The sequence below is a fragment of the Notolepis coatsorum genome (assembly GCF_963971535.1).
Source record: "Notolepis coatsorum genome assembly, chromosome: 1".
Classification (NCBI taxonomy): Eukaryota; Metazoa; Chordata; class Actinopteri; order Aulopiformes; family Paralepididae; genus Notolepis; species Notolepis coatsorum.
The window spans coordinates 188,045,058-188,057,585 of record NC_140165.1 but is presented as its reverse complement, the minus strand read 5'-3'; the positions used below and the strand labels follow the sequence as shown (position 1 = coordinate 188,057,585).

General features: G+C 41.9%; 1 protein-coding gene across 1 annotated transcript in view; it reads right to left on the bottom strand.

The window, feature by feature from the left end:
* The window catches only part of pde2a (phosphodiesterase 2A), a gene marked incomplete at its 5' end in the record, with an annotated part of 420,725 nt that overhangs the window by 248,252 nt on the left and 159,945 nt on the right, over positions 1-12,528 (bottom strand). Inside the window, one exon of the mRNA XM_084308457.1 lies at positions 9,173-9,228. Coding sequence (XP_084164583.1) covers positions 9,173-9,228 — 56 coding nt within the window. The remainder of the gene's footprint in view (positions 1-9,172; positions 9,229-12,528) is intronic.

Genomic DNA, 12,528 nt, shown 5'->3' with positions numbered 1-12,528 from the left:
CTTCCTGGTTGTCTCTCTCCCCATGTGTGTCTCGTTTTGCTGATTGCCCTGCTGTGTCTCATGTTGTTAATTAGTCTGTCTATATATGCTGTGTGTTTCCTGTACTCCTTGTCGGTCCATTGTTTCTGTTTGGTGTCCATGTTTGCTGTTGCTGTCTAATGTTCCTGGCTGTTGCTTCATGTTCCTGTTCTCTGTTTTTGTACCTTGTCTCCCGTGAGCCTCCACCCTTTTGTCAGTAAGTGTTAGTGTTTCTGTTGTTATCTACCATCTTTGTTTTCGTGTACAGTTCGTCTAATTTTGTTAGTGTTTTATTTGTAGTTAGATTGTGTTTGTTTTCCCTACCAGCTCTGGTGTGGTTTTTAGTTCATCGTTTTATGTTTTGCCCTTTGCCAGCCATTGCTGTGCTCCCTTGTTTTGTTACTGAAAGTAAAGCTCTATTTTGAATACTTCAGCCCTGGCTCCAGGCACGTTGGAACTTTAAATCGGCAGGGGGTGCGGCCTTTCTGAGATTTTTTTTCAGAACGCCGTGAGAGGAACGTTCGTTGTTTAGAATGGCTTTGAAATAAGTTATTTCTAATGACCCTTTAACTGAAAATGACGTGAGGCGTGAGGCAAACAAGAAGAACATAATAATAATAAAATAAATAGTTTTATTTTGACTTTTCAAGCCTGAAGAAATAAAAACAAACAAACCTCACTTGAACTTCTGAATACCTCACTTGGCTCCATCTCCAAGTCTGTATGACAAATTTCTATATATGGGTTAGCTTCAATGTTAGATTTAATGCATCTCCTACAACGACTCTGTCGTGCCAAAATTAAGACGTTACACAGCTGATACCAATTGTATTATCAATGCACGGCTAATTAAGTGTTTTATATTACATTGGTCCGCGACCCGATGGTTGGGGACCTCTGCTCCGTTATGCACAAGTTTATAGACTTTCGGAGTGCGTATATTATTCAATGAGACTGCCAGCCAGCTTTTGCTCGATGGAGAAATACAATTTCAATTGTGACGAGAGAAGATCATCTCCCGATTCAGATACAATTGAACACAAACGGTTCCAAAGATATTAATGTTTTGCGGCAAATTTTCACCCCACAATGGATTTTGGTGCGTCTATGAACACTATGAATTGAAAATGGGGGACCCTAATGTAAACAAGACAAACGTCTTTCTCTGGTCTGCATCCCCTTAATTGTGTGTATTGAGCCATACTGTATTGTACCCATTCTGCAATCTGTTGAATAAAGTTTTCATTCCCATCTCCTCTCTCATCTGTGCGTCTCCTCTCCGACACCCGAGACAGAGAGCACTGTCAGCCAGTGGCCACTCCCCTCAGACGCAACTGTAGTATTTTTCCCATCCCAATGTTAGTCATTATGCCAATTCCCAATCCCCTTCCTGGTCGCTGCGCACTTACCCCCCACAGTCGGTCTGGGAGAGTGGAGGCTATCACGTGCTTCCTCCGACACACGTCTAGCCAATCAACCGCTTCTTTTCACCTGGCAGCGTGGACTTTCACTGAGAGGGTGTAACGTGTGGAAGGATCACACTACCCCCCTTAGATCCTATCCGCGCTGAGCAGGCGCCCCGACCGAACTGTAGGAGTCGCTGTTTACAACGACCCGGACCCACCACGCCAGCTTTCCCACCCTATAATACTGCCAATTGTATTAGTGTGAACGGCCAGCCAAGCTGGTGACAACGCCGGGAGCTGGCGAATCCAGCGTCTCCGGCGTTGGTGACAAACGCAATCTCCGCTACGCCACCTGACCGCCTTGTAATTATATTTTCTAATAAATATGCATGATCAAGTTCAACAACGCATGCTTTTATTTTGATATTCCTTATTTCCATGTTGAAATTACGTGATACATTAACTCATTGACTGCCACACTGTTTTCCCATCTTTACTCCCTGGCGCCAGCGTTATTGACTATTTTCACGATGTTTGCGGACCCATCGTATATTCTATATTTTAGCTATGGAGACAATAGTATGGCTCATTTGACAGGCACTATTTATAGTCCAACATGGACAAACCAGTAAATTTCTACATACTTTCGTTTGTGCACTATTCCACGCTAAACATCGCCGTTTCAAAATAATCCAGTCTCGTTTTCTAGATAGTGAGATATGACGTGTTATAGGCATATGCGCAAATCGTTCAGGCTGCTCGCCTGAAACCTATATTATTTCCAAATCAAAGGTATATACCATATTAGATGTTTCTTCACAAAATCATCAATGGGGGGAGGGGGGGGGGGGGGGGGGGTTCGTTTTACGAAGCTGCGATTGTTACCAAAAGCATGTTTTAGGTTCGGTAAAATACGACGCTGTGATCAATACAAAACCATGTTTGGTAAAATAGACCTAAAATAGACCTTACCTTAGTCAGAATAGGAAAATTGAAAAAAAGAAAAAAGGATCTAAAAACTAGTTTAGAATTCTCATGTTTGTTTTTTTGTATTTTATTTTTTTATTATTTTTTAAACAAACACATAAACAAACATGACAACACACGATAAGATATACAAACACACATATGCTCCAGCTCGTACCCCCCCCTCCCGGACCCCCCATTGGATAATCCAACCATTATAACTTGTTCCTAACCAGACACTACCATTATATGCTAGCTTTTATTCTCTCCACCACTTCTAACCACATTGCCATTTTGGATTCATTGAGACCAAAATTCTTGCTGTAGATATTTCTTGATAAATCACATCGAGATATGTAAGAATCCAGACCTTCCAGCACATTTTTTCCGGTTGAAACCATCGTGATGCTATCAGCTTTTTAGCCACTGTGATACCGGATAAAACCAATCTCTTTAGCTGTGGAGGTACTGCATACTCAAAGACATCATTCAGCAGTAATACAGAGGGGTGTACAGGTATATCCAGAGTTAAGAGATTTGATAATTGCTGGGTCACTTCTTTCCAAAATATCTTAACTGGTGGGCAGTCCCAGTACATGTGCATAAATGTCCCTTCGTCCCCATTTGTACATAAGGAGCATTTGGAGTCTTGTTTAAGACTAATTTTGTTCAGTCTTATAGGAGTTAAGTATGTCCTGTGAATATAGTTAAGATTGATTTGTTGATGGTCCGGGTTCCTTGATGCAAGTCGTACATTTGCCCAGGCTTCTTGCCAGTCAAAGTCTATCTCCAGGTCTGGTATATCCCTCCTCCAGACTGAGTCTAGATGGAGGGTTTCATACGAGGCCGTTAGTAATTGATGATACAAATCTGAAACAAAACCTCTCGATGTCTCTCTTTCATAGAAGAATTTGTGGTATCTGTGGTGTACAATTGGTATCCTTAATGGAACACCGTGAGCCTTCAAACATGCCAATAACTGTGCGTAAAAATAATATGTGGACTTGGTGAGATAAAATATTTTGCGTATTTCATCGAAACTACAATTGAAAGTTTGTTGAAAACGTCTCCTAATGTGTGTATGCCTTGCTTTTCCCATCTAGGGAATCTTATAGGTTGTTTTCCAATCAAGAGTGCATTGTTATTGAATAAGGGAGTATGATTATGCCATTTATGTGGGATAGAGTATTTTTTTTGTGTTTCACGCCATATCCGGATCGCATGAGTGATTATGGGGCCAAATTTCCGTTCGCATTGCTTAATTGATAATTTGGTGTATACTATGTCCTTCAGCCTATGTGGAGCTACTATATTTTCTTCAAAATTTCTCCAGGATACTGATGCTTGGGGATCAAACCATGTTGTCAGTGGTCTTAAAGTGTACGCCTTAAAATAGTGGTGGAAATCTGGAAATGCCATACCACCGTCTGCTTTGTTTCTCTGTGCGGTGGATCTTTTTATACGTGGTGGTTTGTTATTCCAAATAAATTTGTATGTGGAGGAGTGTAATTCTTTCCAGTAACCCTTTGGAGGGGGTAACGGTAGCATTGAGCTGAAGAAGTTGATTCTAGGTAGGACGTCCATTTTTTTTTTTTTTTTTGGTCTTTTTTCCCCTCCATTTTTCCTCCGATTTTCTCCCATCCCAATGTTAGTCGTATGCCAATTCCCAATCCCTTCCTGGTCGCTGCGCACTTACCCCCCACAGTCAGATCATCTGGGAGAGTGGAGGCTATCACGTGCTTCCTCCGACACACGTCCAGCCAATCAACCGCTTCTTTTCACCTGGCAGCGCGGATCCTCCCTGAGAGGGCGTAGCGTGTGGAAGGATCACACTATCCCACTCAGGTCGTATCCGCGCTTAGCAGGCGCCCCGACCGAACTGTAGGAGTCGCTGTTTACAATGACCCGGACCCACCCCGCCAGCTTCTCCCACCCTCTAATACAGCCAATTGTATTAGTGTGAGCGGCCAGCCATGCTGGTGACAACCCCGGAGCTGTGAGCTGGATTCGAACAGGCGAATCCAGCTCACAGCTCCGGGGTTGGTGACGAACGCAATCTCCGCTACGCCACCTAACCGCCCCGGTAGGACATCCATCTTAACTATTATTAGAACTAGAATTCTCATGTTTGGCGCTGAATGAGTTAAGTGTGGGGTCGCCAAAAAAATACAGAAATAAAATGGGGTCGTGGTATAAAAAAGTTTGAGAACCCCTGATCTAAACAAATCTAATCTGATCAATGAAATAAACCTCCTACTTTTACTATTATCAGCTATTTTATTTTGTTTTAGCATTCTGTGCTCTGAATACCATCGCTACCAGTGAATAAGTAAGGGATAATGTATAGCTACGAGGTCATTGTCGCTAAATAATTGACCGACACAGAGTTTAGAACACCGAGGTGCAGAGTATAGGCTATACATTATCCCGCTTATTACATGGCTAACTTACTAACAATATACCTAATTAATTTTACACCATCGACAAGACAAGATCAAATGCAGACGCAGTTCTGTTCTGTCGCTCCGCGGTCTGATTGCACTGATGACTGAGTGCAACTGTGCATATGCTGAGCAGTGTGTCAGTGGGCTTGATTGGTCCATCATTATTGCTCGGCAGAGGTCCGTTATCGAGTAATAACGGACCTCTGACGAGCGCTATTGACCAATCACAATCAAGCATTTCGGCGAATGTAAAAACGCCATGTAAAAATTGTGAATAACAGCACTCTGTGCTCAGGTCTGACAGGTCATCAGTGCATTACAGAGGAGATCCTTTGGGGAACCTAACAATGACTGGCACATCAATCTAATCCAATCAAGGAAGCAATCCAACACCCCTCCCTCCTGCATCCATGCTTCAAGTGAAAAACATCTTCTACTCAACAGCAGAGGAGTGGAGACCAGCATTGGGTGGAACATTAAGTCCAGACTTACCATCAATAGCAGACCTTGCCATACATCCACACGCCCACTGATCAAAGGACAGGTGGATCTCAAAGCGCTGGCACAGTAGTCTCCAGATTGATGTCAGTGCCTGGACTATGAAAGACAAATGACTGCAGACTGTCTATCCATATAGGGCCCTGTACCTTTAGACCATAGGTGTCAAACTCATGGCCCGCAGGCCAAATGTGGCCCGCCACGTCATTTGATGTGGCCCCCAAGAGCCCTGGTAATTTTTTTTTTTTTTTTTAAACATTAATCTTGGGTTCAAAAATAGCGGCGTTAAAATAATTGTGGGTTAATGCATTAATAAAGCTTTAACTTTGACAGCCTTAGTTATTACACATTCTTACACACATGTATGTTGAACATCTGAGGTATTGATGAAGTAACAAAGGAAAAAAGCCAAAAGCACTTTCTCCTCAGACATTCTTTGACAATTTTACAACCCAAAATACAAAAAATATCCAGGCGGAATAGGTAACAAAGGGTTGAAGAAATATTGTCTGAACTGTCAGCAGGGCCGCCTGGGAGAAATGCAAGGCCCTGTGCGAGATTTAAACGCGAGGCCCCCCCCCCCCCCCCCCCCCCTAAAGGTTAATTTTTTTTTCTTTTTCATACAGTCAACATTCTTAAATAATAGCGCTGCCCGAGGCTGAGCATGATACAGTCAACATATAGCAAGAGAGAGAGAGAGAGAGAGAGCGAGAGAGAGCTCCCGTTCTACAGTCAATATGCAGTGTTATCGCTTTGTAACACTGTACAAATTTCTCCACAACACACACAAGTGGCAGTAATGCAGAAAATCCAGCAAGGGAAGAAGCAGTGTAGAAAACAGGTGGAGTTTTTGCCTAGCAATGGGAATGCTTTGGCTGTACTGTGTAGATAGAAGTACACACTCTAGTGTTGATGTCTTTGTTTACAAGGCTTCAGGTATGGTTGCTCTGCTACAAACACAGTAGAGCAGCTGTGTGCACATCCAACCTGTTTTAGGCCAGGTGCAGGATAAAACTAAATGTGACTGAAGGAAAAATTGGAATGAACTGACCGACACAATTGACAACTATAAGCAATGCAATGCTCAGAGAGAGAGAGAGAGAGAGAGAGTCTGTGATGATCCAGACAGAGAGAGTCTGTGGTCCAGAGAGAGAGAGATGAGTCTGTGGTCCAGACAAATAGAGAGAGAGAGAGAGAGAGAGAGAGATGGGTCTGTGGTCCAGACAGAGAGAGAGAGAGATAAGCAAGACAGCTAAGATGAGCCCCTAAAGGATATTCAACTTTTAATGGAAGAACAAAACAGAAGGAAAAGATAACTTCACAAAGGCAACATGAATATACATAGATCCAAAAGGACAAAGATCAACACTTAAATCCAAAGAGAAGAGGGTCTATACCAGAGAAAACAAAGTAGCAAGGAGCCAACGGCCGACATCAGCTAAATAGGCTAACTGCAAATAGAGTAGCCAGGTACTGACACCAGGTATACACCGTTAGCTACGACAGCTAGCTGGCCCGCTTTGGCTCAATATAACATTAGCTACGACAGCTAGCCGGCCCGTTTGGCTCAATATAACGTTAGCTACGTTAGCTAGCCGGCCCGCTTGGCTCAACATAACGTCTACGACAGCTAGCCGGCCCGCTAGCTCAACATAACGTTGGCTACGATAGTTAGTCGGCCCGCTAGCTCAACATAACATTAGCTACTACAATAGCTAGCCGGCCCGCTAGCTCAACATAAGGTTAGCTACGATAGCTAGCCGGCCCGCTGGTCCAACAGAACGTCAGCTACGATAGCTAGCCGGCCCGCTGGCTCCACATAACGTTAGCCAACATAGCTAGCCGGCCCGAGAGAGAGAGAGAGAGAGAGAGATATCTCCACGGCGGGAATAAAATAGAGTGCATTAAAAACTCACCAAACGTCCAAGAGGATGGAGACAACCGCGTGGAGTTGACGAAGTTCATCTGCCGAACGACCGTCCTCTTCATCTTGGCATAACAATGCTGCACGCGCTCTCTCTAGGTTAGCTAACGCTAGTTAGCCTTTAGCTAAGCTACTAGCCGACATGGCTATCCCGACTGAACCACACGTTAGCACTCGATATTATAACGTAGCTAAAGCTAACTAGCTGTCCCTGCCTTTAGCTAAGCCGACATGGCTAGCCTGACTGAACTTTCTAACATGCAACAACTTTCATCTTCAGTCCATCTGCCGAACGACCGTCCTCTTCGTCTTGGCTGGCATAACCTCCAATGCTGCACGCGCGAAATAGTCAGACGCAGCTGAAGCCTGACGCACGCCGGCCGACTGTACACATGTAACCCCTCCCCTTAACAATTGTGTGTATTGAGCTGTACTGTACTGTACACATTCTGAAATCTGTTAATTAAAGTTAATTAAACTATCTTCCATTAGTTGGATGTATGGCCTCTGCAAGGTTGTGTGCAGCCATTTGTTTTTGTAACATCTGCTACATCTGTCCCACGTGTTCTTTGCAGCTCACAGTTGTTAGTTCTGCCCCTCTTGACTGTGACAAAAAGGTTTTGAACAAACTTAATGTCATAGCTTGTATTTGATGATATTCTTCTTTGTTATTTACTTGAATGGTTTGATCATTGATTGATGGAGTAATATGGGGTTCTGATAAACAATATTTTTTTGTTAAAATAACATAAGCTAACATATATTTTTACATCTATGCAAATGCTATGCAATATGTATAACTTGAATAAGTAATAAATACAGAAACAACATTTATTTTACATTAACATTTATACAGTCTTTGGCCCTTTGAGGGCAACCATAATGCTGATGTGGCCCTCTGTGAAAATTAGTTTGACACCCCTGCTTTAGACTATGTAAGATCACTGACAGTCACTGAGGATGACATTAGCAGAGTTCATGACATTAGGCTGACATTAGCATTCTAGGGGGGTGGTGAACATGCGGACATTTTGCAAAATGGTCAAAGAGGACACTGTCTTAAGATATTTCTGGGTAGAGAGACAGATGAGACAGAGAGATAGAGAGAGAGACAGACAGATAGAAAGACAGACAGACAGACAGACAGACAGACAGACAGACAGACAGACAGACAGACAGACAGACAGACAGACAGACAGACAGACAGACAGACAGACAGACAGACAGACAGACAGACAGACAGACAGACAGACAGACAGACAGACAGACAGACAGACAGACAGACAGACAGACAGACAGACAGACAGACAGACAGACAGACAGACACATAGAGAGACTTTGATCTGCTGCGGTCAGGCAAGCAATACCGAAGTCTCATGGCAAGCACAGCGAGACTAAGAAGAAGCTTCTATCCTCAGGCCATCAGAATGCTAAATGACAATAACACTATGTAACAACCATCAAATGCACTCACAGCACACACATCCACACGCACACACTCACTTTAAACAAACAACTCACTGCAGCACCCACTTTACCCACTTTAGAACACCTAAACACACTTTATATTTATTGGCAAAGAATTTGCACTACAACCTCATTACACCTTACTGTAAATTGTACCTAAATTGTACCTCATCCCATTTCTGCATTGTGCTGTATAGTATATAGTATATTGTATTGTAACTCAGTTACCTTTCTACTCTGCATTGTACATTGTATATATGTATATATTGAACACTTTTGTCTATGTACTTGACTTTTATTTTATACTTACTATACTTATTTTATACTTATCTATTTTTATCTAGCACAATCTCTGGAGCAAAACAGAAAGAAGCATTTTATATAAAAGTATTCTGTACTTCTGATACAACTAATAAAGAAACTTGAACTTGAAACTTGAAGAGACATACCAGCAAAACTGAAATGGCCTTTTCCCTTTCCTGGTCCAAGATAGGAATGACAAGAGCTGAAAGACAGGTAAAAACAGGTAAAACCTTTAATACTTTAATGGGAGAGATTTATGAATTACTGTTATATACCCCTTTCATTAGATGCATATGATGTTGAATAGAGTTGACCTGGCCATCACTTTTGTATTTTCTGTAGATCACTAGTTAGTAGGTAGATTTCTTGTGAAAATATAATAAATCCTTTAAGTTGTTTAAGTGTGTGCACGGCCTGTTTAAATTTGGATCATTTACATCCCAGGATATGCATGTTATCTGCGTTTCATTGTAACCGTGATGTATTCGTTCAAACCTAAGACCATACTCATTGTAAACCGAACCCGAAACACAACGTCCCGCTGGTGTTGACATGGATTTTGTGTGGAAAATTATGTACCTTACTATGCTACTACAGTACCTACTACTAGTATGTAGTTTGATACTATTTGACGAACAATGCCACTGACCCTTCTGCTGTACCCCTGCTGACTTCTTGTTCACAATTTGTAAGTCGTTGGATAAAAGCGTCAGCTAAATTGCTAAAAGTAAATGTAAACGTCTTCTTCTGTCCTCTGTTTCGCTGGCAGCTGAGCCGAAATTCAATGTTCAGTGATTATAGATAATGTCTTCACCCCATAGAACTGGTTCCGTTGTCTGCGCACCTCCATTGAGAAATCACTTTGTGCTGCTGGTACTTCACTGTTTCCATCCCTCTGACAGCCTCCATTACTCGGGGGGGGTATCTCTGTTCAGCTCAGCTCATTCAATTATTACTGAGTTTGGCGGTGATGCTCCCAACACATCAGGTAGCCACTCTTCGAAAACATCTCATGGCATCTGCCCCTTCTGCTTGTTCAGGGAGGTTTACTAGACATGCATCGCCTATCTCGATGTGCACCTAACGAGGGTGTACACAGGTTCCTCTATATACCCTCAATGCTGTCTTCTGGTGATCACTGTGTGGAGGAAAGGAGTGTGTTGGCCTGAGTCCCAGCAGTATTTACAGCATAGTCGGCATGCTGCTCTGGACGTGTCCCCTGCCTGTGTATTTAACCTGTGTGTGATGTTCGCAGGTCTGGTGGGATTTTAAAACAATAAAGCCATAACATTTCATGTAGACCAGAGGACCATAGTCCAGAACACCACAGGGTTAAGGGTTAACCCTCCAGTCACCCTTCAAAAAACCCACTACCTGTCTCCCTAGTGACTGAAACTGCGATCTCAGTAAAAACATATCCTTTTCATGTATTGTTCCAATTTTCTTTCATGAATATCATTATTAACTTCAGTCCTCACCATACATATAGAATATTTATTCATTTTCAGGGTTAGGGTTAGGGTTAGGGTTACCCTAGGGTTACCCTAACCCTAACTCTAATACTAACACTAACCCTAACCCCCTAACCCTAACTTGTCCAGTTCTGCGACTAGGGTGAAAGGTGTGACACTTGTTGTTCACACGCTTAACACATTGGGTGCCACGCCCCTTTGCCCAGATAACCCCTTGAGTGCCAGCGCTTTAGTCAATGGGAGGTCGGGATATTTGCGAACGCTTAAACTATATCTTAAATTATGGCTATGGATCTAAAACACCCCTCGCTTATAAATGACTTGCTTGCAGTCAACATGTACGAAACGGATTGTTTTTTCATTGGTACATTTCCGTTTTATACCGTTTTGAATATGAGTATAGTTTCGGAGAGTTCTAGTAATTTCAGAGAAATTCCGCGATAATAGCCCTTTAGTGGAATACACAAAACACATTGTCATTTTTCGGCTGATTTATGAATCGTTTTCAAATAAACGCTAGATTATCGATAGTATATGTGTACTTATGCACGCTAGAGAAGCGAGCTGAAGAATCTATTATCTAGGGCTGACCTTCAAAGCTTTTTTTGGCAATCGAAGCTTCGGGGCCGAGCTTCGATTTTAATTCGAAGCTTCGAAAAAATCAAATAAAAATAAAATAAATAAAAAAAACGTTTTATTTTAATTTTTTTTTTTATTTTTTTTATCTTATGTTGTGGGACTTGTACAGCACTTTCGTAAACATTGTTGTTTTTAAATGTGCTCTATAAATAAAGTGGGTTGGATTAATTAATTAAGTAGCCCCTTTCGTGACAGTGACGCATCCAACAAGGTTTCACTCGGCTGTGTGATTTAATTCAAGGTGGATCGCTGTTGTTGTTTGAACAACTTCAGATTTCATGAGAACTACCAATCCCCCAAATCAAGAATGTTTAAGATGAATGAAGTAAGATTTTGATTATTTGAAATATGGCCTGTGTAGACTAAACTATGCACAGAATTATGTCAGTCTACAAGGTCTGGATTCTACATGGTCCGGCAATGTAGACCTTGTAGACTCCACTACAGACCAATTATCAGTGAATGTTCATGCATTTTTAAGAAGGGCAACTTCCACAAAAAAACAAAGAACTCACCAAAACATCTCAGTAGCACCTTATCTAAATGTTATATTTCATATATGGAGATTCATATTTATTTATGTATATTGCATGCATTTCTACATTGTATTTCCTATTTTGTTTATTCATCCCAGTATCTTTCTTTCTTATGTGTGGAATTCTACAAGGCGCGAGCACACACACACACACACACACACACACACACACACACACACACACACACACACACACACACACACACACACACACACACACACACACACACACACACACACACACACACACACACACACACACACACACACACACACACACACACACACACACACACACACACACACACACACATTTAGTCATTTAGCTGACGCTTTTATCCAAAGCGACTTACAAGTTCTGTACGACAAGACAGCAAGAAGGGTACAACTCTATCAGCTGAGTAACAATGTTCATCAAAGTGTTGCGTGTTACAGTGTAGGTTAGTTTATTAGGACAAGTGCATGACAGTAAGGTTAGTCACGGTTAGATTTTTTTTTTTTTTTTTTATTATTATTTCAGATAATGGTTGAAGAAGTGAGTCTTTAGTCGACGGCGAAAGATTGGACGGGATTCGGCTGTCCTAACTGGGATGGGTAGTTCACACACACACACACACACACACACACACACACACACACACACACACACACACACACACACACACACACACACAACACACACGCAAATCGAAGAAAAAAAAAAAATTGAAACGATTTTTTTTTTTTTTTTTTTTTTTACTTCGATTTTTTTTTTAATGTTCGAAGCTTGTGCCATCGAACGAAGCTTCGAAGCTTCGAAGTATTTAAGACAGCCCTACTATTATCCATGACCTGGTCAGCGCTAACGTCATACACG